The 26,421-nt window shown below is 53.8% G+C and overlaps 2 protein-coding genes across 6 annotated transcripts; both read right to left on the bottom strand.

Annotated features, from left to right (window-relative positions):
* Positions 1-1,172: 1,172 nt before the first annotated feature.
* Positions 1,173-12,630, bottom strand: KHK (ketohexokinase). Of its 4 annotated transcripts, none has more exons than XM_011356499.2 (9): positions 12,498-12,625; positions 11,951-12,183; positions 8,467-8,583; positions 6,053-6,187; positions 3,815-3,887; positions 2,956-3,102; positions 1,787-1,875; positions 1,491-1,648; positions 1,173-1,405 (listed from the first exon to the last, which is right to left on the bottom strand). In XM_011356499.2, the coding sequence occupies exons 2-9, from the start codon at positions 12,040-12,042 to the stop codon at positions 1,320-1,322; spliced, it is 897 nt and encodes a 298-aa protein (XP_011354801.1). In that variant the 5' UTR covers positions 12,043-12,183; positions 12,498-12,625; the 3' UTR covers positions 1,173-1,319. The 4 variants fall into 4 exon arrangements, with proteins under 4 accessions (XP_011354801.1, XP_023384283.1, XP_011354803.1 ...); XM_023528515.1 differs by having other exon boundaries at positions 11,951-12,191; XM_011356501.2 differs by lacking the exon at positions 6,053-6,187 and adding an exon at positions 5,721-5,855 and having other exon boundaries at positions 11,951-12,630.
* Positions 12,631-12,901: 271 nt separating this feature from the next.
* EMILIN1 (elastin microfibril interfacer 1) lies at positions 12,902-21,906 on the bottom strand. Of its 2 annotated transcripts, XM_023528516.1 has the most exons (9): positions 21,125-21,906; positions 20,106-20,264; positions 19,023-19,148; positions 18,342-18,562; positions 15,290-17,215; positions 14,823-14,939; positions 14,373-14,390; positions 14,078-14,215; positions 12,902-13,652 (listed from the first exon to the last, which is right to left on the bottom strand). In XM_023528516.1, exons 1-9 carry the CDS (start codon positions 21,430-21,432, stop codon positions 13,315-13,317), a joined length of 3,351 nt encoding a protein of 1,116 aa, XP_023384284.1. In that variant the 5' UTR covers positions 21,433-21,906; the 3' UTR covers positions 12,902-13,314. The 2 variants fall into 2 exon arrangements, with proteins under 2 accessions (XP_023384284.1, XP_011354804.1); XM_011356502.1 differs by lacking the exon at positions 21,125-21,906 and having other exon boundaries at positions 20,106-20,756.
* Positions 21,907-26,421: the final 4,515 nt, after the last annotated feature.

Here is a 26,421-nt window from a genome sequence, read left to right on the forward strand (position 1 = left end):
ATCTATCTACTGGTCCAGCCTGCCCAGACCTCAGGGATGCGGGGGTTGGAGACTGGACCGGCCTCTTGCAGGAGCAGGGATTCAGCTTTCTCAGTGTTCCCAGATGATGCTGAGACACAGCAGAGTATAGCACTAGGCCATAGCCAGCTGCAGACAACCCAGGAAGAGAGCTCAGCCTCTCTCTGGGGCCCAAACGGTCCGGTTCCCCCCTCACCTAGTATTCAGACACCCAGTGCCCCCTGAAGGTCAGGGCAGATCTTCCCCAACACCTGTACTCCCCCCGCCCCACCATAATATTAACAATAACTACCATTTATTGAGAGCCTTACACACACCAACATCATGCTGGGAATTTTATATATTGTCTGATCTTATCCTCACAATAATTCTATGACCAGACATAATTAGTTTCATTTGACAGATGAGGAAATTGAGGACACTTGAGTTCAGTACTGTACCCAAGGTGACACAGCTAATTAAGAAGCAGATTTGAGTTCAGGTCTGACTCCAAAGCCCATGCTCTTTATCACATTTTGTTGCCTCACGCACCCTGCCCTAACTCCCCTGTGGGAACTGGCTAACTCCAATATGCCCTCAGCCCTGATCTCCCCCAGGGCTAGCAACGATCTGTGTCTGGGGTCACATTTGTGGCTGAAGCATCACCTTAACTACAAGACAGCTCCAAGGGTGAGGCTTTCAGGCTTTGGGGCAGTCACTGGGGAGATATTTTTGGACTGCAAAGGCCCCACCAAACCACAAAGTAGTAGGCTCCTTGTCCCTGCTCTCAAGTGGGCTCAGCCTGGGCCACTCCTGGGGCCCCAGGACTGGAGTCTTGTGGCAGTACAGGGGCCCAGAGGAGCTTTTCTCATGACTTGTGGTTATTTGAAAGGTTCCCTGGGGTGCAACGAGTTAGTATCCTCCCCAGTCAGAAAGGCTCTCGGTCACTACCATCCTTGAACGGAGCCTCCATCACCACAGGCACAGATGGCGACAAGCTTGGGACACTTTGCTCTGGTCTAGGCAGCCCCTCCTCTGGACTTGGGGTGGGGGTGGGGAGGTCAACTGGGGGAATGGAGAAAAAGGGCAAAGGACTGTAGCATCAAAGCCCCCGGCAGCCCTGGCCCGAGCTGTTTGGACATCAAGGACAGACAGACTGCCAGAAGGAAGCAGGCTCTGGGGAAGGAGATTTATTTGCTCTGCAGCTCCGCAATATGGGAGGCCAGGACATAGGCAGGGCCCGCCCATGGCCTGCATCTGCCCAAGAGCAGGCTGGACAGAGCGGGAAAGGCCGGTAATGTGGGCCTCCTGCCACAGGGCACTCACACGATGCCATCGAAGCCCTGCAGGCCACACTTCTTGCCGGCCACCTGGCAGCCAAACCTCAGTGCTTCCTGCATGCTCTTCCCTGGAGGGAGGGAGAGTAGCTGGATCGGCCTGGTCTTCTGGGCAAGGCTGGACCCCAGTCTTGAGCCTCCTGCTGAGGTACTCACCCTGGGACAGGCTGAAGATGACGGAGGCGTTGAAGGTGTCTCCCGCCCCTAGAGTATCCACCACCCGGGGAGGTGGGAAAGCATCCGAGTGGAGCAGCCGTCCGTCAGGGCCCAGGGCATCGGCGCCCTCCTCAGCCCAGGCGCAGACAAGCGTGGCCCTGCAAGACTCTCCATTCAGCTGGGTGCTAGCCCACCCCTGGCCCCCAGCCTCATTCCCCCTCCCCAGGGCAGCCCCTGGAGTCCAGGCACACCCACTCCCCACACCCAAGGCCTCTTCCTGGCCTCCCCCAGCTCACCCTTTCCTCACACGACTGTACAAGCCCTTCAGGGCCTCTGCCGCTGACCGGAACCCAAAGTGCTTGGCCACATCTTTGCTGACAAACACCTGTGGGCAGTGAAAGAGAGGCTGACCATCACCTTAACTCTACTCCTAGCTCAGCCACTCACTACTATCAGCCTAGCATTGCCCTCACATTATAACCCCCTTGCTCCACATAGCCACCTAAATCCCCAACAGAGCATCTCACTGCCTCACAGAAACACAGTTTCATACTTGCTCAAGATATGTCAGAATAGGGCCCTGTAAATTGTGACACACAACCCTGGTCTATTCGTTCTAAGATCAATGAGGTTCCTCACAATTAAAAACCCAAAGCGAGCCTTGAGCGCCATCTTGGGGTGAGATCCCCCATAGCCAAGCCTCCAGCACTCAGGAGCATTTTTGTTTTGTTTGTTTTCCTCACACAACTATGCCCTCTAGGTCTGGTTTCTTCATCTTAAAAACAAAGGGGTAGGGGCTCAAAAGCCTCCTCAACACCAGCTACATGTTTGAATCACCGGACAGAGTTCTGTTAAAAAAAAAATACTTCGGCCCAGGCTCCACCCCTACCAATCAAATAACAACAAGGATGGGGCTCAGGCATCCAACTATTTTAACATGCGGCCGGAGTTGAGGACCAACCAGCTTTCATCTACTATGCTAGGATTATTACCCAATTCCTTTTACATCCAGCCCTGCCCAAATTCATCTTGTGCAAGTCGCCTTCCCATCCTCTTTTACCCGCTAGTGGCACCCATGACCTGCCACCCACCCAGAGTTGGAGGACACCTCAGAAACAGTCCCATCCTCTCATGTGACAGAGAAGACTGAGGAGGGTCAGGGAGGAGATGCTTCTATGCAGGAGATGCCCTGTGGCTGGCTGTCTTGACCCTTTCCAAGCCCCTCTGGCCATCCTCAGACCTATGCACCCACTAAGGTAGAAAAATTCTTCTTGGTCATTGCAGAGGTCTGTGCCAAAGCCCAAAGCTGAGGTCCAGCCTATTTGCTTTGCCCACCTCCTGCCAACACTACCAAGCCATGAATAGCCATTTCAGGTGTGGTAGGCGGGCCAAGGGAATGCTCAGGCTCCTTTTTAAGAATCAAAAGAGCTGGATATGGCAAGGAGAAGCTGCATGGAGTACTCACCACGTCTCCATAGCCAAATAGCTGGAACAGCTCCTCTCGGGTCTTCTCCACCTCCACAGACACCCGGATATTCTGCCCTGGAGGCTGTCTGGCATTGTGCTGTTCTATCCGCTGCAGCATCTTCACCTGCTCCGATGCGTTCCGGCCCTGAGGCAGGGCAGGGCAGCTTAGGACCAGCTGGGCACTGCCCAGCCATCTGGCTCATTCTTCCCTTCCTGCTGGGACCCTGGGGGAAGGGGGAGAGGGACCCAGGGCGGCTGGGCTGGAACCCCCTCCTCGATCTCAAATTCTAGAGCTGTCGTGGACCTTGCAGACTTTATCAGCCAGCCCCTGACTCATTTCACAGTGGAGAAGACTAAAAAGTAAAAGATTTTTCCTAAGTACCTATAATAAGTTAAATGACAAGGCAAGGATTAGAACTCAGGACTTTTTGGGGTTTCCTCCCACCCAGACTCTAAAACTTCTCTTGCAATGAAGATTCTTGTTCCCTTTATTTGGGAGCTGAGTCAGGTCTCCCATTCCTGCTTCCCCAGAGGTAATGGGTCAGGCCTCCTGCGGCTAGGCTCCTGCTGGAGTCTGGAGGAGGTGAGGCAGCCTGTAACACAGAGAGCACTTTGCCTGGATCCAGCATCCTGCTTCCAGTGCCTACATTCTGCTATACAATCTAGAGTAAGTCACCCTGTCTTTGTGGGTCTTAGTTTCCTACCTGAAAACTTAAGGAAGGATAGAGAAAGGATGAGAGGGGTTGTTGAGTCATTGATCTCTAAGGTACTTCATGGCTCAAAGAAACCAAGGAGGCAAAACACGAGGAGGGGCTGGCAGCTTGAGCCCCTCCAAATACAGGTAGGGCGGGGCTTGCCTCAATGTGGATCCACTTGAACCGGTTCAGATCAACCTTCTCAAAGTCCACAGCAGACACATCTGGCAGGTTCCTGAGTCACAGGGTAGAAGGACAGAGAAGAAGGGCATGGTGAAGTTGGCCAGGGCCAGGATCTCCGATGGGCTGCTGGGGCCCCTATGCCTGGCATTGTCTGCAGCATGGCAGGAGGCTGGATCTACAGCATAAGCTTCTGAGGCTCAGCTCCAGGACAGACCCTGTCCCAGGCTAAACGCACAACTATTCCTTGCCCCGTTTGGCTTCATCCAGACAGGGAAATAGAGGTAGTTTGCTAGGGTGCCCCCACCTATATTTGAGGATGTGATAGTATCTAAGAGCAAACAAAACTGCAGCATGTGCCAAGGGGCCAGGACTGTGTGCCGTGGCGACAGCATCTCCCGGAATCAAAGACTACAATTCCCAGAGTTCTCCTTGCCAGCACGGACGTGCGCGCGTGCACACACCTCTCCCAGCATGCAGTGCCCTGGGAAACTACAAAGGTCATGGCTGCTCTGCCTGGAGCTCAGGTCTGGTCCCATTCACTTCTGGCACCCCAGTGGTGACAGCACCACTGTCCTGAGTTTGACAGCTGTGTGTTGCAACCCAGAGGTTAAGGTTGATGCTTGAGGACAAGTTTATGTTTGGCTCATTTATGGTGGAGACCAAAAAAAGGTCCGCCTTGACCCTCCTTGGCCAGAGACCTAAACACGGCAGATGTTCTCCCCTCTGTATTCTGTTAGTGAATCCTTCACCTGCTTAACTAGCTGTGTGACCTGGGCCTTTCTCAGGCTGCTTTCCCCACTGGTAAATGGGGCCAAAACCCCCAGCCTCACAGGCCTGTTGTACTTGGAGGTAATATGTGTGGATATGCTTGGACTGAGGCCAGTTGGCAATAAACATCTCATTGCTCCTCTCCCTCCCTTTCTGTGAATACCCATGTTGTGTCCTTGATCAAAGTCGCTACAGGTTGTTGCTTAATGGGCAGATAACTAGGATTTTGCCCAATGCGAAGGTTGCCACTAGCATGTATGCCCACCCACTCATTCATTGGGACATAGTCCAGGGATCATTGGCCATAAGCTTGTCCGCAGATGACTGTCCCTCTCCCCCAGGTTCAGTGGTCATGCTGGGCAGTAGGGATGGCCTGAACCCAAGAGCAGCTGAGTTTGGACCATTTCAACTCTGATAGAGTACCTGGCACACCTGAGTTCTTAGGAAACCAAACCTCTGAGATTCTTCAGGAAGGAATTGGGAAGATGAGAAGGGTCTGCACCCACAGGGCCTCTCCTAAGGAGCTCGGACCCTAAAAGGATTTCCCTCTCCTCAGGTTAGTGCCACATCAGGTGACCCTGATCTGCTGACCCAGTGTTCCCCTTCTGTCTGCGTGGCGTTTGGTCTGCCTTCATTATGCTGGGACCTCTGCGGCAGCTTATCTTTTGAACACCCTAAACCCCAGCTCCTTGGTGCCATGCTGCAGGCTGGCGACTCTGGGGCTGACCCTGGAAATGCCACTGGGCCCCCTTCAGGGCTTAAGATGGTTTGAATCACATCCCCCATCCCTCTATCCTCAGAACAATTTCCCCACACCCACACCCAGGCTGCTGATTGACTAATTATGGAAGAATCACATCATAAATTACATTTTGTACAGGCCCGCCTGCCAGTCCTTCATGCTGAAGGCCAAGTTGCCAGGCAGAGCAAAGCCCACCCCTTCCCACCTCACTTCTCCCCTAATTGAAAACAATTCAGCAATCACTGAGCAGTTTGGCATAGGGACAATTTCTGATATAAAGAGAGGGGCCACAGAGAGTAGGCAATTGGGATGCCCATGGTGGCAAGTAAGGGAACTGATTGGTGGGTGTGGCAGGGTGAGGCCAGGGGGCCTTACGTGTCATAGAGCACAATGGTACGGGAGCCACTGGAGTTGTTGACGATGCAGCAAGAGCACGGGGTCTCTCCCCTGCTCTGCCAGGCCACCTGAGACACGTCCACACCCCGTTTCCTGAAGTCAGCCACCAGGAAACTTGGGGTGGAGCCCGAGCCAAGGGAGGGGCAAGGAAACACAAATTAGAGGCTATAAGTGGCCTGGACCTTCCTCAGGGGTAGAGAAAGGTGCTGGATCACGTGGGTGCTGAGCACCCCACTTCTGAGAGAAGAGTCCTGTCCTGGGGGTTCAGCAAAGGCGGCGGCAGCTGGCAACGTGCAGACAGGTGTACAAACCTGTTGGCATGTAGGATGGTGCGGCTACCACTGGCCTCATTGATGATGACTGTGGAGATGGGGACGGAGCCCGTGGTCTGAGAGACCGTGTAGCGTAGGTCCACGGAATAGCGACGGAGGTCGTCCAGGACAAAACTGCCAGGGTGGAGTAACCCGGGGGTGGCATAGTTCGACAAAGTTTTGGGCACCGGAGAGTAGCTGGCAAGGCCACTAGGGACCCAGGGTACAAGCAGGAGGGGCGAGGAGGGGGCTGGAAATCACTGGCTGTGCAAGGAGGCAGGAGAGGCAGGAATGCATAGGCTGGCAAGAAAGACACTAAGGGACATTCTTTTAGATCCTGACTGAAACAAACTCCAACCCTGACACTGTCTTTCAGTTTGACTCAAGCTGGAAAGGATTTGCTCATGTTCATAAAGCTAGCTGGGGTAGCTCTGGGGCCTAGAACATGTACCCTGTTTGAAACAAGCAGGTGAAGTCACTGTGACCTGGTTTCATGCAAAGCCAAGGCAGAATTAATAATTACCAAGGTGATACTTTGTCCCCCAGCTGCCTTCTGCACGCTCATCCCTTGGCACTCTTCTCTCTGAAGTCCCTTCCAGTCCTAACATGAGTCCCCTCGTTCTACACCTGCCTCCGTGATGCCTTGGAGCATCTTGCTGCCTTGGTGGGCCTGCTCACTGCCCTCTCCTCTCCTGGGTGGCAGACCCTCCAAGGCAGTGAGCTGGATCCCAGTGCCTCATGCCTCTCAGTAAGGGGCCTGGTTCAGGACTCTTGCTGAGGATCCCTCCAATCACAGTGGGCAGGGTGCAGGAAGACTGCACCCTCAGAACAAGGAGGCCAGCCCCGCCCCTCCTGGCCATCTCTGGAAACAGCCATCTTGTGCCCAAGAGCTGGCACTTATGCCAGTCATCCAAACATCATCCTGGCTTTTCTCACTATGGCTGGACCCCACTTATGGCAACGCCATAGCTGGGCAATATAGATTTGTATAAAAGTGAAAAGACAATAATGCTGGGAAAAATAGAAGGCAGCAGGAAAAGGGGAAGACCAAATATGAAGTGGACTGACTCCATGAAAGAAGCCGTAGGCAGGAGTCTGCAGGAGCTGAGCAGGGCTGTTGAGGGCAGGACATAGTGGGCACCACTAAGAGTCGCCAGGGGTAGGAGCTGACTCAACGGTATGTCACTCACACACACACACACACACACACACACACACACACACACACAAGTCAGGACATCTGTCTTTGTCTTACACCTCAAGAATCCCTTAAATAGTAGCTTTCCCACAGCGTAGAAAATACGGTTTGGTATGCCAAATAACTTTTTGCACCCACAATGCCCAGTACATGGCAGGTGCTTATTGAATGTTTGTCATGGGGAGAATTTGGAACGGCCACCCATCGGCATGATTATTACATCAAGGTGGGCCCACTACCTTAATAGCCAATCTTGCTTCTAGTTGAGAGGAAAGGCAGCTGCTGAAAAAGGTTAACAAGCAACCAGCTGCTGGCTCCAGGTCTCTCTGTTCCATCTCATAGGGCAGGCTCTCGTCCCTAGATTCGCTTAGTACCAGTTCATCAAGGAAGGTCATCTGGATGCAGCTCAGGGGGCTGGACTCTGGCAGCAGGCCCCCTCAGACTAGGGTTCAAAGGGCTGTGCTTCACAGGCCAGCAACCTGGCAGCCTGCCTCAGTCCCACAGTGGGCAAAGTGTGGACCTCACCTCCTGATAAGCGCGTGCTGAGTTGGGGTCAAAGGGCTCTTGGGTCCCTGAGGCAGCCAACGTGGGGTCAAAGGGCTCTTGGGTTCTTGCAGCAGCCAACATGGAAAAAGCGTATTGGCCACTTACAAGCTGCAGCCTCAGAGCCGGTGAGCTGGGAGGCATGGATCTGGGCCCGGTTTGAGTACATGTCCTTGGCCAGGGTGTTTTTGCTGCTTCAGGAATAATGGGGACATCAGCACTGGCCCTGCCCCCTCAACTGGGAAAGAAACTGCAGGCCTGAACTCTCGGATCATGGATGCTGGACATCCCTGAGGGAGAGCAGATACAGTATGTCCCTAACTGCCTTCCGCCTCAAGCACAGCCAGGATGAGGGACTTAAGAAGGGCAAAGTCACATCCACCACAGAGTCTGTTGGAAGCAAGGAAGAAGGTGAGGAAGCTGCAGCAGGCTCCAGGGAGTGGCCAAGGAAACAGGCTGTGGAAGTGAAACCTTTTAACAGGACGAGCATTAACACCTGAGCAGCAGATAAACCACACCAGGGAGGGCCTGGGATGCTGGCTCTCGTCTCCGCCACCTCCCACCCATTTCTGGTGGCCACAACCATTTCTTATATAGCCCACCCGCCCAGGGCTAAGACTTCCTTCTCCCCCCACCCTGCTGGCAGGCCTCCCCTGCTCCCTCCTCAACTCACTCAGCAGCGTGGCCAGGGGCCAGAGAGCCCATGAAGGCACAGGGGGCTCCCAGCAGGGAGAGAATGGTGCAGGAGTTGGACGCATTGCCTCCACGCTGCCATCTCTGGGACAAGCACCTGCAAAACACAAGGACGGTCCCTGCAGCTCAAGCGGGCTGATTCCAGGATAAGCAGGGATGACCTCAGGGCCCTGGGAAGGGCCACGGAACCGAAAGCTGGGAGAACTCCCTCAGAAAGCACCCGGGCCAGTCTTCTCCTTTTCTAGATGGGCAGCTAAGGCCCAGCAAAGGGCGGTGGCTAGGCTGACGACCAGGTCTGTCACCCCAGCCTAGGCTAAATTCAGGTTTGCAGTGATTAATTTCTATCTTCCACCTATTCTTATGACATTAGGAAAGCACTCACTCAGGTCCATCACAATTAGAGGGTTCTACTCCCTCTGGGTTACATCCTTCTCAGTTACAATGGCCCACCTCTCTCCTTGAGAGCTGGATAACTCTAAGTGCCGCTTCCCAAAGGTGTCAGATCTACTACCTGCTCCTGTCTCAGGGCTTAAATAATAATTCAGGTTAAAATGATAGGACAGGAAGTGAACCCCGACATTGCGATCATTTAAGAAGTGAGGGTTGGGGGGAGTTAACTTTTACTATATCAAAAGTTAAAAAAGATTATTGGGTGAAGACCAGTTTTTCTCCATCTTTTTTGTTTGTTTGTTTCTTTTTTTCCCCAGCTTTACTGAAATATAATTGACATATAACATTCTGTAAGTTTGAAATGCACAACGTAATGATTCGAGATATATATATACACACACACACACATATATATTGTGAAATGATTACTACAATAAGGTTAGTTGACACATGCATCACATCATATAATTACCTTTTTTTCTTTAGTTTTTCTCCATCTTTATGGAAAGTCTAATGAGGAAACTAACTCGAGATTCACCTGTATAACTTCATTGTCATCAACAACAGAAATGATAACATGTATCCATAGTCAGAGTACTTTAATGATTCCTCATTTGTGCTCTAATAATACTGTGAGGTAAACAGTGCAGGCTGTTATTTCTATTCTCAGTGTAAAAAAGAGTAACAATAATAACTGTGGCAGCTTATAATAAGAGGAACAAGTACCACAGAACCACTACTTAAGGGAAATAAGTGAAGCAGAATTTGTAGACTAAGATATATTTGTACACAAAACCTAACCCTAAACTTCCCCTTCGGCCTTGGGAAAAGGGTACCACGATCTCAATGGAAAGAAGGATACTAATTTGTAAAGGGACAAACATTTCTTAAGCTATGAGCTTAAGAGAAATGTTCATGCAGAGAAGAGAGGAGGAGCCTAGAGGGATTTAGCTTGCTCAAGATCACACCAATAGTTAATGACAAAGCTGATGATATTAGAACCCAGTTTTCCTGACTTTGAAACTCCTACAATGTACTCTGTATTTTTTAATGGACGATAGTTAGACCACAGCTTGGATGAGGTTTCAAACAAAGGGTACACAACATTACTCTCTGGAACTCTTTCAAAATCACACCAATACCCAACTTCCTGTGCAGAAAGGTTCTACTGAGCATAACGATGTTTTCTGGAAGGCTCTTCTCAGCCTGGACTCTGGGAGGCAGGGCCATTCCTCAGGAGTCTGGCTGAGTACCAGGTGGCAGCTCCTGAGAGTCCCCAGCTGCCTGTGGAGCACAGAGTGCCTGGGACAGGTGGGGCTGAGATGGCTGTGAAGGACTGGGTCCCCACTCAGACTTGCTCAACTGGGAGGCACAACAGAGTCTAGGATCTGGGCTGGGTGGGGTGGGAGCACAGGAGATGAGGCCCTATGGACGACCAAAGTGCTCTACAGGGGAGCAGAGCCATGGGTCTGAGGGTGGGGGAGGTATAGGCTGGAAGGCAGGGAGTACTGACAACATGGGAAGGGTCTCTTTAGAGAGGTGCCTGGCTTCGTGCTCACCTTCAGAACCAGCCCCAGTCAAGGTGGGAGCTAGCTGACACAAGTGAGCTCAAAGGAATGGGCCTGCGGTTCTAGTGGAAAGAGGTACTCTGGGTCTTCTCCAGCCCTCCACTGTCCTTAGAGGACCTGAGGCCCCAGAATGTGCACTGTTCTCCTAACTCCTCACTGTGTACTGTGTCCTTGACCTCGATAGGTGGGCAAACCCTGTGTCTCTCCTCCACTGCCCCTGCACCTCTGGGAAGAGGGTCTACCTCTGGCAAACTAAGTAGTCCAAAGCAAAGGGTCAGCTCCATGAGCTGGGCAGCAGCAACAGGTCAGGGAGCACAGGAGATGACGGAGGGCTGGAGCACTAGACTCAGAATTAAGAGGCCTGGGATGTGATTACTGCTCTGCCACTCATTAACAATGTGGCCTTACAAAAACCATTTAATTTCTCCCCATTTTCCTCATCTATAAAGAAAGAATTTGACTGATCTTCACACACTTCCCATGGGCTGCTGTGAGGAAAATATATGACAACACATGTAACAGTGCTGGATAAACCCAAAGCCTAAGGAATGTCAGGTCTCTCCCCTCAATTAACCTCATGGATATCAGCACAGCAGTGCCTCACTGAGCACAATCTTGAACTAGCCTTTTAATCAGTTTTTGGCTGAGATAACTGATAGCCAAGGAGCGATTCTTCTAGGAATTTTAATTGCTAGACTTCACCAAGAGAAAGATCGATACTCCACTCACAGAAATGCCTTCTTGAGATTACAGTGTAACGGTGTGGGTCTTATCAAGAGTAAATATAAGAACAAACAAATGACCCTTCAACTTCTACCAGATGACTGAGAAGGATGTTTTCCATTATATTGCCCACTGACTTTTGTAAAAAGGACTTCTTGGAAACTCCCTTTGGAATTTAGCACTGGAGAAAAGATGTGGTGGCACATGTACGAGCTCTATCCATAACCCACAGCATCTTCAAAGTCGCCTCCAGTGCGGGCCAAGCCCTGAGCTATACAGTGAACTCAAATACCATGGCTTTAAATGTTCTTGAACAGTCTAACTCTACATACTTCTTACTGTAGGATACCTCAATTTTTAAAAAGAAATAGATTATACACACACACACACACACACACACACATACATATATAAAATAAATTAGAAATAAATGCTGGTGAGAGGCAAGAGCATAGGTTTTGTTGTTAAAAAAGAAATTGGTCCTGTGGGTACTAATTGCGTGCCCTTGGATAAATCACTTTGCCTCTGAGTCTCTACTTGCTCATGGGTATATTGGGGATAATCATACTTGATACAGTCCCAGAGATGAAATGAGAACTGGCGAACACAATGCTATCCGAAGCCTGGGTATTAAGGCCTCACTAAAAGCCTCACTTATTTCCCCAGGTTTGGGTCAGAGGTCATGGGGGCCCCTGGCTCTGCAGCCCTGTAGTCTTAGCCACCAAGCACAAACACGGGGCTGCAGCGACCCCTGGGGTTTTCAAGGGGCCCGGGCGCCCCTACCTGCTGTCCGTGTCCTCCTCTGGGTACTTGTCCACCACATTGATGATGTCCAGCACCACCAGCCCCACACACAGGATCTGCTTCTGTTCCATAAGGCCGCTCCGGGAGCCTTCTGCTCGCCCTGCTGCAGGGGTTCCTCCTGGGCTGGCTTTTATCCTGCAGGATTGTGTTCCCGCTCCCTGCGGCTGCCTGGCTCCTCCTCCACGTCCCGAGCTCCTCCTCCAGGGAGCTTCCTGCAGCGCTAAGAGGTACAGTGGGGTGCAGAGAAAGCAGGCGCGCCCTTGTTCCCCACGCCCACCTACTCAAGCGGGCCTGGGAGCGCAGAGCCCCAGATCTTGGTCCACGGCCTCGCCTTAGCAAGTTGGCCCGGCAGATGGCAACGCCTCCCACTTCTTGGCCTCATTTTCCTCTCTTGTCAGACTGACTGGGGGCTAATGCAAGCCTCTCTAAAGCACAGCTAGGCAATCTCATGAATGCAAAGAGAAAGTGCAGTAGAAAGACGCCCCTTGCCCCGCCCTCTCCTGCACAGGCGGCTCCCACTCCGCACCCTAGACCCTTGAGCCGGCCTCGCAGCTGCGGCGGATCCCCACAAGCCGAAGCAGTGGCTCACGAAGTTGGTGCTGCTCGGACGCGCCCCCAAGACCCAGCCAATCCCGACCCCAGGTCCCGCCTCCGCCGTGGGAGCCCGCAAGGTGAGAGGCGGTGGTCACATGATGAAAGAGCGCCCAGCGCCCCCTGGCGGACGCCAGCAAGACTGGCGTGATCATGAAGAGCGTCCCGCGACGGCTCTAAGTCGCTGGCGCATCTAGTATGGCCCGCGTGTCCGGAGCAAGTGCGGGCAGAGCCTTCCCGCGCAGAGCGGAGGGCGCGACCCGGATTCGTAGCCAGGGGCTCCCCCATCCTGTCCCCTGTGTACTATCTACCCCTGAACATACTGAAGTAGACGGCGTGTTTTGTTTTGTTTGTTTTTTTATAAAAACCAAGTGTCTATTCCTGAATAGTTTAGTATGGCGGTGGGGGCCGGAGCACCCTCGGGAAAGCCCTGGAACCCAGGGAATCGGCCTAGAGGCCAATTGCGGGGAGCAAAGGGTGCCAGGATCGGCTCCTCCACAGCCCGGGTCCTGCAAGGGAATGTGATCAGGCCAAAAGTCCAGACGAGGAGACTCCGGAGACCCCAACCCGATGCGCTCCGTTCGTGGGGAGGAGGCAGCTCTGGGAGCCTGTGCTGCGACGGGTCCAGAGACTGCGACTCGCCCGAGGCTGGGGTGCCCGGATGGCGCCCCGTCCGGGAAGGGGAGCCCGCCGCCCCCGCTGGCTCTTTGGCAGGCGTAGACACTTCGGGCTGGTCCGGCCCGGCCTCGTGTCTACGCCTGTTCTAGCTCCAGGTCCCCGTAAAGCAGGGCTCCGCTGAAGATGGTGAGCGGCTCCTCAGAGTGCGCCAGCTGCCCCATGACCAGATCGATGCAGACCGTGTCCCCGGCCTGCAGAGGCAGGATGAGGCTGAAGACGCCCAAGGCCCCCGGGCTGGGCTGGCTCTCAGCCACCGGCTTATTTTCCAGGCCCTCAGGCTCGTAGCCACCTGAGTCTATGCGGGCCACGCCCAGGTTGGAGCGGGACAGCACAGCCTCCACTTTCTCATGCCGATGACCAGTCAGCACCGCACTCAGCAAGTAGCGGCCGGCCAGCGGCGCGGTGAACACGCCTGAGGACAAGGATGGCAGTTAGGAGAGGCAAGTGGCAGGGGCCGGGAAGACTTCGAGACCCTGAGCTCTTGGACTAGGGAGGGACCTGCTGGGTCTTTTCACCTCTCTTCCAGGAGCATGTAAGCTCCACGAGGGCAGGGGATTTGATGTTCATTACCGGATCCCCAGCACTCAAAACAGTGCCTGGGCAAGAGCAGCCCCCCAATAAAGAGCTGTTGAACCACTGGCTCCTCCCCTCCCCACGCCAGCGTTCAACTCAACCTGTGGTGAGAATGAATAAATGGAGGAAAGAATAAGGCTCTCCCCAAACCAGAGCACGGAGAGAGAGATTCGGCTTGTCTGAAGGGGCAAGGATGAGGACACAGCACTGCACAGCCTCCCCGCGGCCCGTGGTTCCCCCAATGTAGCCCGCTCTCAGGCTTACCGGTCACTGGATCATAGTAGTTCCCATCGTTGAGCAGGACTCTGTCGAAGGGCACCGTGCCCGGTTCAGACCGGGGCAAACTCAGGGCAGCTGAAAAGGCCACCCGGGGCACAGAGGCTGCTGGAGCCCCTTCCACTCCTGGGTGGGGATAGGATGGGTGTCAGAGTGGATGCTCAGTGCAGAGCTGCCAAGCCCCCTTCCGCTCCTGAGTCTCTACCCCCAGGCCTGCCTGAGGCTTTCCATCCTCCAACCCCTAATTCAGTTCTCCTCCCTCCAGCATCAAATGAGAACTTACCCTGTTCACCTTGGGGACCTGTGGGAGGAGGAAAGGGAGCAGTGAGAAGTAGGGCAGCTCTTGCTAAGACACTCAGCAAACATCTGCTGAGTCGGTCCTGCTGTGCTAGGTGCTAGGCAGACTTTAAAGCAGGAATGGAGGTACTAAGAAATGAGGAGATAGGTCCACTCTGTTCAACTGCCAGGCCATAAGCCCTTAGCACCCGGCCTGTTACATTTGACACAGCCTTTGTAGGCTCAGCCTTGGTCTTCAGTATAGTAGTGAGGCCACCATATCCAATTAGCCAACACAGTGACCAGTCACTTTCATAGTCACTATCAGCCATCTAGGACCCCCAACTCCTCATCCCTTTTCCCCCCTTCCCTGTCAAATTCAGAGTCGAACGTCAAGCCTGGGGCTGCCCATGGGTGGTGGTAACCCTGGCTGCAGCAAGGACCTCAGCCCACATACCTGGTGGCCCGATGGGCCCCTTTTGTCCATCCTTGCCCGGAAGTCCTGGAGGTCCAGCAGGGCCTGGAGGTCCCTGCACTCCAGGAGGCCCTGGGGGCCCAGCCTCACCTGCAGGCCCTACAATGACAAAAGTTGAAAGAGAACCATAAAAGGAGTTCCCAAAGGACAAAGAGGGTGGTAGCTCCACGGACAGGTTAATGGGACCCCTCGCTGCCCATGCTGGATAGCTGGCTGGCAGAGCAGCACCCCACCTCCACCCACAGGCCTGTCTGAGTTGCCAGGGAAGGACCGGGGGCTGGGACCTTGGATCATCTCTTGTGGATAAACCACCCCCTAGGTCAGTGGTGGGTCTGCAATTTGTGCTGGGCAGAGCAAAGAGAAAGTAGATGAGGTTAAGGCTGGGTTGTTGCTGGGGAGCGGGGGAGGGGTCCCTGTGCACTGCCCCGGGCCTCCTCTTGTCCCCTTACCAGTGAGGTCCCTCAGGCCGAGTTGGTGAAGTCGGTCCTCCAGGAGCAGTAGGGAACTGTTCAGAGCACCAAGCCGCCTGCCCAGGCCGGCCTGCCCCCCCAGCAGCTTCTCCAGCAGGGCTGCCTGTGTCTGGCTGGTGCTGTTGGTTTCCCGTAGCCCAGCCCAGAGCCCAGCCACGTGTCTTGAAAGGCCCTCACGTAGGCCCTGCAGCCCCCCAGCCACCGTGTCCAATCGCTCACAGACTCCCTCAAGACGGCCCAGTCGTCCCTCTAGGCTGGGGCACTGGCCAGCCTGTGCCTGACCCTCTTCCAGGCCTCGGAAGCGCTCTTCACTCTCTGTAACATGCTCTGTGGCCTCCTGCTGTAGCCTGTTAATCTCAGAGATAATGCGGTCCTTGGTGGCTCCCAGGTCAGCCAGATCAGCGCCCTGGCCCTCCACAGTGGTTTGGAGCTCATGCAATGAGTCATTGAGGGAGCTGAAGGTAAGAATAACCTCAGAGAGCTCTCCTTGCAGGGCCTGTAGGGCTGAGCCTGAGCTGCCCCCGAACACACTGAAGCCATCCAGAGGCCCACGGCTTGGCCCCCCAACACCTGGGCCGGCCCCAGGGCCCCGTGGGGGAAGCAGAGGGCAGGAGCAGCGCTCCACACCGTCCCGAAGGCGGCCCAGTTCCTCTTGGACACCACCGCAGGCCCCACAGCCCTCATCCCCACGGGCCTGCAGCAGGCCCTCCAGTTGACCCAGCCGTGCAGCTGTGAGATTCAGCTGAAGTGTGAACTCTGCAGCTGTCTCATCTTGCGCATCGACACGACTCTGGAGCTGGCCTATGACCCCTTGCAGTCCCTCCAGTATGGTCTGCCGGCCCTCCCCAGCTTCTTCCACCTTGTGCAGTCCTGAGCCCACCAGCCGCAGCTGTCCCTCGCTGTCCAGCATCCTGCGCTCCAAGGCACTGAGGATCTCACTGACCTGGGAGTCCTGCTCCCCTGGGGCCCCAGAGCAGAGCTGCCCACATGCCTGTACAGCCCCTGCCACCTGCTCTTCCAGCAGGTCTAGCCGTCCACCCAGCTCCCCACTCACATTGGCCAGCAGCCCCTCTAGCTTCTCTAGTCGGCCCCGGGCAGCAGGCAGCCAGTGTCCCAGTCCCCCAGGACGCACAGGCCAGCCTTCTTCCTGCTCCTCTGAGGGACCCAGGGTGGAATTGAATCGGTTCTCCAGGCGAGAGAGGCGGGATGCTAAGCTGGTATAGCCTGGGGGATGGCCTCCCTGCCCGGCTGCTCCTTCCAGCTCGGTGCCTCGCCGCCCACTCAACACTGTCACTGAGCCAGCCACGACCTCCAGCCTCCGCTCCAGATCTGCCAGTCGCCGGCCCAGCTCTGGAGGGCAGCATTCCTGAGGGGGCCTGCGGCCCAGGACCTGCCCAGCGAGCTGCCGCTGCCCCTCCTCCATGGAGGCCAGTAGCTTCTCCAGTGCTCGGAGCCGCTCTCTGTCATCTTGCTGCTGCCGGCGGAAGCCATCCAGCCCCGCCAAACACACAGAGCAGGACTGCTGCAGTCGCTGCTCCAGCTCCCGTAGCAGCTGCTCACTGTGGCCAGGAGGGGCTGGGGTTGGGTCCAGGGCCCTGCCGCCACTGCCGCCACCACCACTGTGATGGTTGTTGAGATGACCTAGCTCCTGGTCGTGGGTGGAAACGCGGTTGTCCAGGAGCTGCAGCTGCTGCTGGATCTCATGGAGGGTTTCGTGCACACCGGGGCGGGCAGCGGCATCTGCTGGCTGCTGCCTCCCATTAAAGGCTGTCTCCACAGCCTTCTGGACATCTTCTGCCAGGCGCCCACTCAGTCCCTGCAGTACACTCCGAAGGCCCTGAAGCTCCTTTGTCAGGCTCTGTACCTGCTCCTCCAGCTGCTGTACCTTCTCTGACTCCCCAGGACCTGGCAGAGAGGGGAAGACATAGCGGAGGGGCTGGACCTCAGAGCCAGGTGCCTACCTCCTAGGTCCAGCTCCCCAGTTCCAACATGAGGCCAGAGGTCTTAGTTGATTCCACCAATTTAGGTAATTTGGGCAAGAGAGATGGAAGGAAACTCCCATTCACTGAATACCTCTAGGACAAATCTTTCCCCTAACAACTCCATTGGGCAGCTACCATTAGCTTTTCCCATTTTGTAGGTTGAGAAAGAGGACCAGAGAAATTAAGTAACTGGGCCATGGATTACAAGCTTAATAAGTGGCAGAGCCAAGTTTCAAACCCAGGTCATCCATCTGACCACCAAGCCCATGTTCTTTCCACTGTCCAGAGGGCCTCTTAACTTTATGGAAATTGTTTCCTCATCTGTGAAATAGATATGACACTATGTTGCTCCCTCAGGACAAGTGAAATGGCAATGTGGGCGAGGCACTGTGGACTGCATGACAGTGGCTCTTCCTGGGCAGCACCTCTCCACAACACCACAGGGGACAAACAAGGTTCAGTGGCAAGCCTGTGGGCTCTAGCTGGATGGGGGAAAGAGTTGGCCAGAAGTTCCTGTTTCCATAATTACAGCATGGCTATCTCCCTGGCAGGCAAACACAGCACATCCGCAGCGCCTGGCACGTACATGGGAAGGCAACAGGGATTGCAGCATTCTGGGACCTAGTCTCCAGAGGCCACCGAGGGGCCTGGGACCTGTAGTCAGTTGCAGTGCATGCTAGGATTTGTAGTCTCAACTGCCTATCCCCTTGGACCAAGCTTCTCAAAGGAATTCCCCTTTCCCCCCCGCAACTATTCCCAGTTAGGAAGTATCTTGGCCACATGTGGGCGTGTGTGAGCACATTCACTTTCTCTGCCTTCTTTTTCTCTCCATCTCTGTCTGTTACACACACACACACACACACACACACACACACACACACACACACACACACACACGCCCGCAGACAGGGAAACTCAGGGATCTCATTAACTCCCTCCTGTCTTTTTTTTCTGACTTGAAGCTTGGTGTTTTCCCTCAGCACCCTGGCCCCACATTTTCCACCCAGCACCGTCTCCCACTTCTCTTCCCCCAGGGCTCCCATACTCACCTTCTCCCCCTAGTCCACTCAGGTGGCTGCCCGCACTAGAGCCAGAAAGGTTGGGGCGACCGGGCCGGAGCCGGGGGCGTGGCGTGGGAGGTGCAGGACCCAGTGCTGGGCCGGGACTCTCGGCACAGTCCTCACCCCCATACCCTTGACAGCACCTCCACTCCATATCTGTCACCGTTTTGTAGGCCACGCGGTAGTGAGGGCGGAGGAAGCTGCGGTACCTAGGAGAGGTGGAGGGAGGGCTCTTTACTCCTCCCTGTACTGTCAGTGACCCTGGACCCTGTCCTCAGAGATGAGCAGCTGCTGGTGGGCAAGACCTGTCCCTCAGGCTGGATCCCCCTTACCATCCAGCATGCGGCCTTGCTCAGTTGACAGCTGTCAGCTTCTTGGCCAAGGGCCAAATCCCTGTTGTTCCTCCCCTTGTCTTGTACTGGAACCTTGAATTCCTCTCCTTGAGTATGACCCAATCCAGAGAAGGCATTTTGGGGCTGGCAGGGTGGTCTAGGTAAGTGTGCCCTCAATATCTCACCAGCCAAACTTGCCTCAGCATCTCCTCAAAATGACTCTGAGTGAAGGCCCTGGTCCTGCCCCTTGCTACCTGCTTTGTACAAATTCCCTGAGTTAGCCACCCACCTGCTTTGCTAGCCCAGCCCCCACCAATTCCCCAGCACTGGGGCTCACATGATGCTGCGGGAACACTGGGGCTGGCCCCAGCCACAGGGCTGGTAGTCGGGCTTGACGAAGGTCTCCACTCCATCCTCAAGGACACAGCTCACTGTCCGAGTCACCACGTACGCACACCAGTTCCTGCAGGCACAACCCCAGCTGGGCCCAAGGGCCAGAGACACATGCCCCAGAGGAGGGCCAGGGGCTACCAGAGGGGCTGAGGGAGGGTCAAAAGATCAAGCGCCCCTGGGGACCAGTGGGAACCAGGGCTTAGGCAGCGGCAGCTCCCCCTACGCCTTCCTGTGTGGACAGAGTCAATAAAGACTTTTCAAGAAGGAGAGGAGTCACAGAATGGAAAACCAACTCCAAGAAGTCGATCCTCATGGCTGGGGAGGGGCTCCCGGGGAGCCTCTGAATTCACACATTCATTCGTTTCCCTTTCGGTCTCAATCCCCAGCTTGGCATGGCCTGTGTGAGCAGGCTGGCTGGGGCCCTCTGCTGACTCCCTGGATGCTGGCTTCCACCCACCCCTCAGGGGAGAGGACCAGGCAGGCAGGGGTCCAGCTGGGGGTTAAGCAGAGAATAAGCCATTGATGAGCCCTGTCCCCTGTGGGGTTTGCAGTTCTACACTCTTGGCCCCATTCATGCTGGCCTCTGCTTTATGTCGGGCTGGAGAGCCGAAGGGAGCAGAGCAGAGTGGCAGTAGAGTCATGGATTACGAGAAGGGCCAAGGAAGCCCTAGAAAGGGATAGGTCTGCTGGAGGATCCCAGGCTGGTGCGCAGCTGGCAGGAAGGCCTGACCCACACCCCTCAGGGTAGTTTCCCTGGGCTCCTAACTGCAGGCCTTACGGAAAGGACACAGGAGCTGATCCCCCTGAGATTAGACAGAGGAACCTATCTATTCAGGGGGGCCCTGGAAACACCCGGCGGGAAAGTGGGAGTGTGAGGCGTCATCTGATGGATGGGCTTCCTCTCCCCCTCCTCCCCGCACTGGGGACACAGCTCAGGAGAGGACAGCCAAGCTAGGGACCAGGATACCCATTTTCTGACCCACCCTTCCACCTATACCCAGCCTTGGGCTGGGACCCAGACTCTTACCTGTGGCGGCTGGCAGGCCGGGGAGCACTCTGGGGCTGGGGCCCCCCAGGGCTGAGGGCCCCACTGTTCCCCGTGTAGAGACTGTAACCGCGAGGAGGGTAGCTAGCTGCCCCCACGGCTGTGGTCAGCAGACAGCAGAGGTAGCAGCTCCAGAGGGTCCTGGGGGCCATGGTGGGGGCGCTCGGCTGTGGCCCTCAGAGGCACATCCCACCCGACCACTGGCGCCTCTGCCTGGAGCGAGGATGCCCGCTGCGCTGAGAGTCGGGTCCTGTCCCCAGCTTCCTGATGGCAGCCCAGGGCCACACACCTCCTCCTTGGCCTCCTGGCCTGACCCCTCTCCTCCCCTCCTCTTTCCTCCTCAGGCTCCTGTCTGTCCCTCCCTTGGTTCCTTCCGCTCTTCTCTTCTCCACCTCTGAGAGGAGTTTGTTCTCTGTGCCCCTCGGGCCTCCTGCGCCTGGTCCCTGCCCCTCTCAGATGCTGCTTCCTGGGCCTCCGCCCCCTCACCCCAGCTGGCCCTTCTCTGGTCTCCTTATCCGTTCTCCCCAGTGACCGGATCCTGGGGGTGACAGGACTTTACCCCTGTGGCTGCTCAGAGGCGCTGGAGTGGCTGCGTGGGGCGGGCCCTGGCCTCCAGCCTCCCTCTCTTGCTCATTCCCCTCCCTTCCCCCTGTCTGGCTGGCGGTCCAGCCTCCCCCTTCCTCCCCCCACCTCTCCAACCATCGTGCGCCACATCTGCTTCTTGTTAACTCCGGGAAAAAGAGGGAAAAAAAAAAGGAAAAACAGAGAAATGTGGAGTTGCCGCCAGGCTTGGGGCCAGCCTCTCAGACGGGCCGGGGCTGGCGGGGAGGCCCAGGGCTGGCTGCTTAGGCAGGGAACAGGAGCTGGGGCCACGCTCTCCTGGGGCGAGGGCAGGCCGCCCCTGGGAGAGAAGACCTGAGAGAAGGGCCCAGAGAGGAGAGGAGGCGGGGAGGACTGTAAAAGGAGCCTGGGCTTGGAGGGCTCAGCAGGCCATCAGTCACCGTCCAGTCCAGCTCTCTCCTTTTATAGATGTGAAAAGTGAGGCCCAGAGCGGGAAAGTAACTTGTCCACAGTAACACAGCACGTCAACGGCAGGGCTGAGATGAGAATCTAAATACCTAGGACAGTGACCTGAAGAAAGAAGGAGGAGAGGAAAGAGGGCTACTGGGCCAGGGAGAAGAAGGAGAAGGACTCCACTGAGGCAGGGAGGAAGTTCAGAGAAGCCAGAAGAGGACGAAAGGGATCTGGAAACGGGACGCAGCCTCCTGTCAGGCATGGAGAAGACACGGGCAAGAGGAGAAAGACTCATTCTTAAAAGCCCAAATGAATATGGGTCCCAGGCTCATCGTAGTGAGGGTCAGGCCGTAAGTGGGGGAGGAGAGAGAGGGAGGTAAATTGGGCCCTACCTATGTAGCAAAGGAAGTCATTCTCTGGCCTGGAGGCAAGTCGCAGAGCCTCTGTAGCAGGTGAGGAACTCAGACTCGACTGTCAGCCTGACGCACAGCTCCTTCTGAGATGTCGGAATCTGTCAGCTGGCCCCGCTTCATCACCGGGCCCTCAACGTTGTGTTCAGGACTCCCAGTGTGGTGGGACACTTAAGAGAACGAAATGGAAGTACTAAACGGGAGTGCTGTGTGCCGAGCACTGTGGAGGTGTCCAGGGAGCACAGGCGTATATTTAGGACTCAGTAAGGAGCAGCTGGAGCTTTTGGGAATGGGACACAGGCTCCAAAAATGAGAACTAACATAAGGCAGAGTGCTAAGGGGGTCAGACAAATGGATGAGGCGTGTTGTGGGTAAGAGGAGGGGAAAGACGGCTGGCTGCTGGCGGGGCCAGAGGAGAGCTGTTGGAAGAGATAGAAACTGAACAGTTTGGGGAGGAAAGTGAGGAACAGAGATGGGGAGGGGAGAGATTTCAAATTGAGGGAAGTGGTTTGCCTCAGTTTCCTCTTTTGTAACATGGGAATAATCATACTGAGGACTTATTAGAACTTTAGTATCATAACTTGTGGCCCAAAATTTGGATTTTTGCAGCTGGAGCTCTGAAGCTGCTTGCAGAGCATAACTTTGCCATTTTGGGCTCTGGAATGCCCTGCAGAGCCAGCAGCCCCCTGCCCAGCCCCGTGTTGATTGTACTGTTTAATACATCATACTCCTTGCATCTTTGGTAAATAATGCTCCCTGTACTATAACTGTGTGACCAAACAACCTTTTTGTTCTACAGGTCTGGGCTGAAACAAGGACTTGATAAATGCTTAGTCATGTATTACCCATTGTTCTCACTTCACAACCACATTTGCTGGATCACTGAGTCAGCCAACCAGAGAAAGTCCAGTTTGCCCCCACCAATCAGAAAACAAATGATGTAAGTTTATGATCTTGTTTCCCCTTGCAACCTATCTCTTTGATCAGCATCAGCTCCTTGCATCTTGGGCCTTTGTAAATCCTGCCCTATTCCCTCCATTTTGGAATGTTTTCTTGGTTCACATCAAGGACTATATGTTTCCAGGTTTGCAAATAGTTACCTGAATAAACTCTTCTTTAAATTTCTTTAAAAAGGCATCTCCAGATTTTTGTTTACAGTACTCTCCTTCCTAGGTTTGTGAGAATTAGGTTAATACACGTAAATCACTTAGAATAGCACCTGGCATGTGGTAAATGCTCAATATGTTAGCTCTTATTTGTGGCAGGAAGAAGTGGCACAAAAAGATAAGTTGATTGTGGAAAAATTAGGGAGAGGCTCAGATGACTGATTAAGAGCTTGGATTACAAAGTTCTGAGTAGGTGGTCCGTACACATGCAGAAAGAAGACACTGTTGGCAAGAGCAATGGGCAGGGTGGCAGGCCACAAGGATGCCAGTTCTGGCACTTCCTCTAAGTGTTATCACTTTGAGCAAATCCCATGACTCCACTGGGGATCTGCTGCCTGTTGGCTAAGGTCCCTTCTAAATTCTACATTGCAAAGATGCAGACTTGGAAGAGAAGGCTGTGACTGCTTCGTGACTGCCTGGGTAATGAGGAACCAGATGAAAGGAGACACCAGGGAAGATCGGGGTTCTCAGCTAGGATGGCTAAGTTGAGAAGAGGAGCAGGTTTGGAGGAAAGAAAGGTGATCTTAGTTTGGACATACTGGCATACCTCATTTTATTGTGCTTTGCTTTACTGAGCTTCACAGATATTGCCTTTTTTACAAATTGAAAACTTTACAAATTTTTACTAATTTACTTCCTTCACCAGCAAAAAGATTATGATTCGCTTTATTGTGATACTTATTTTATTGCAGTGGTCTGGAACAGAATCTGCAATATGTCTAAGCTCTGCCTGTACTGAGTTTAAGATGAGAGTAACACATCTCAATGGAAATAAGGGTCCAGGAGATGGTTAGAAATCTAGGTCTTGATTCTGGGAACAATTTGCGGGGCAGTAATTAGAAACTGTGAAAATTGATGCCACCAAATCTTCGATGTGACTCTGAGGGATCTGCCTCCGAGGTCCCATGGCCCAGAACATGATGCTGATGGCTGGAAACAATGTTGGTGAAAAGACAGGATGGTGAAAATAAGTGCTGGAATCAACAGAGATGGAAATGCCCTTAGAGGTGTGGGGATTAGCACACAGGGAGATTTGAAGAAAATGGTCCTAGAAGATCCCGATTTCAAAGTTGCTGTCAATGGAAGGTTGCGGCTTTGTCCCTAGTCTTAGCATCAGTTCTAGGCCCTGGCCATTGGCCCTGGCCCTGGTAGAAAGCCAATCCACTACCCCACTAGGTTGTCCTGGCTACTGCTGTGGGTTTTCTTTCTCCGCTCTTCCCCCTCTTCTCTCGGGGGCTTCTGGCAAACTAAAAAGTCATCCGAGCCATCTTGTCGCTGCTCAGTTGTCACCCATTCCTTTGCCTGCCCCTAAAATTAAAAAATCTGTTGTATTTTAAGTGTGGCAAGTCAAAAATGTTGGCTTTGAAATACAATTGCAGTAGGTTGCATTTCATTTAGTCTTGTAATTAGGAGCCAAGACCTAGAGGTTGACATGAATGTCTGGGAGATCTCAGATAAATCAGTGGCTCTGGGTTCACTGGGGAGGACAATTTCTGGGTTCACTGGGGAGGCCTGAGGCATTGGGCAAGTAGGCTGCAATAGAGACTAAGGTTAGAGAGAATGCAGTGGTGGTATTGGCAGATAGCCAAAATTTCAAGAGCAATTGGCAAGAGAATCCCCTGAGATCAAAACAGTCTAAGTCCTGGGGCACTAGGACAATATCTATTTTATAATCTAAGATGAGGGGATTTCCAAGGGTCTAGTGCCAATGGGAAATCTTGACTGTACCAGGAGACTGACTAACTCATTCAGTCAACCATCATGGACTGAGCAACGAGCTCATGTCCAAGGGCCAGGACAGCCAGGGGGCACTAGCAGTAAGAAACATTTTATGTCTAACACTGTCAGAAGACTGAATATGGAGAAGGAAAAAAGAGGAATAATATGAATTGAGCTCTGGGCCATGCAAACCCAGATGGGAATTCAAGCTTGTCGGGAGCCTTGAGCAAAAGTCCACTCCTACTCAGATGTATATATCCTTTTCCTTCCAACCTTTCCTACAGATAGAATACTAAAGGTGCCAACCTCCCTGGGCTGAGGGTCCAGTCCCCTTTCCCTAGGTCTTGCTGCTTTTTCACTTCTGAGTCTAATCCTAACCTCACGCACGCCTTATCCTTGAAAATGTCATACTAATCACAAGAATTAAGCTCCATACACCTGCCCCACTCCAGATCTTTTCCTTCCCCCCATGTCCCTCCAGGATGAGACTTTGCCCGTCTCATTTCCCACATATCTTCCACTCAAGGTTTTTCAAGCCTTATTTGTTCTCATCTGAGTCTAGTTTTCTCTTGGAGACCATTTTTAATTTCAGTTCTTCCAGGCACTTGGCCAAATGACCCATTCAAGGCTGAGAGTCTTGCTGACCTGGGCACAGGAAGTTCTGGGAAGTGAAGGACATTTCCGAATGGTTCTAAAAAAAATCTTTTTCTTCTTGTCCTTGACCCAGGATAACCTACTGAGTCCACAGTCTGACATAGAGTATGGAATAGAAGAAACAGGATCAGGTGACACTGTCTCTAATCAGTTGTAGAACTTTAGTCAAATCAATTACTTTCTGGGTCTCAACTGTCTTTAAAAAATGATCTTGAAGGCACCCTTCAGCTCTGATGGTCTAAGATACTTTGCACCCGACTCAGCTGGTCTCAGCACAGCCTTGGAAATCTGAAGTACTTCATGTCATTTGCAGTCTAGAAAGTCTTTGTAGGGTATAGGTCTCAAGGTCTAATTCTGTTCTAACAGGAGATCTGAATATGTTTGGACTTGGATCTGTTTCAAATTTCCAGGGGACACGAAGCATAATGTGTATAATCCTCTAAGACTTAGACTCTCATTCTCTCAGAGCAGAGCTAGGAACACACTGCTCACTGAGAGACACATGAGGGAGTACATGCCTGGGTTTCACTGTTATGTGCAAGGGACATGGGATTGGGATTCTAAAGAGGAAACTTCTGGGAAATACGTGGTAGAGGCTGGGGGTGAGAGGGGAGGCCAGGGGAACCACAGGCTACTAAAGGGCAGAGACCAAGCTTAGGAGTCACTGGAGTAACTGAAGGAGTAACTGAAGGAGTAACCGAAATTAAAAATGGTCTCCAAGAGAAAACTAGACTCAGATGAGACTAGCTGGAGCATGGAGGACAAACTGCTGATGGTCCCAGGACAGGGAAGGCCACTCTGTGCTAGTGCACCCCAGCTCACGGTGCACACAGGCGCCAAGTTGGTCCCTGACCCATCTGTTCCTGCCCCATAGAAGCTCCTATAGTTTTCTTTGGCTCAGGGAAGCAGAGGCGTCCCCTGAGCCCTGGCCCCCCTCTACCGCAAAGCAACTGGCTTCCATTACCCTTGACAGCTCCAGAGCAATAGCCCAGCCCAGACCAGACCAGCCCCCGGCCCCAGTCTGGCTCAGTGCCATTCCCTTTTATGGCGAAGCTGAAGGAAAGCAAGGAATGAGAGGGGAGTCGTTTTTGGCTGGGTAGAGGGTTGTAGAGCCCCAGAGTGCCTCTCCCCTCACCAGAGACCCACAGTCATCTTCTTTCTCCTCAACAACCCACTGTGCTCCGAACCCACGATCCCTCCTGCTTATCCCAGCCCTTCTTCCCCTCCTCCCTCCTTCACATCCGGGGGGTGATTTCCCACTTGGCCGACGTCCCACGGTTTGGGTTTAGATTGTGGGAGGGGCTGCACTATTTCCGACGCCCACCTCCGGGGGTG

Source organism: Pteropus vampyrus, unplaced genomic scaffold (genome assembly GCF_000151845.1).
Source record: "Pteropus vampyrus isolate Shadow unplaced genomic scaffold, Pvam_2.0 Scaffold28, whole genome shotgun sequence".
Taxonomy (NCBI): Eukaryota; Metazoa; Chordata; class Mammalia; order Chiroptera; family Pteropodidae; genus Pteropus; species Pteropus vampyrus.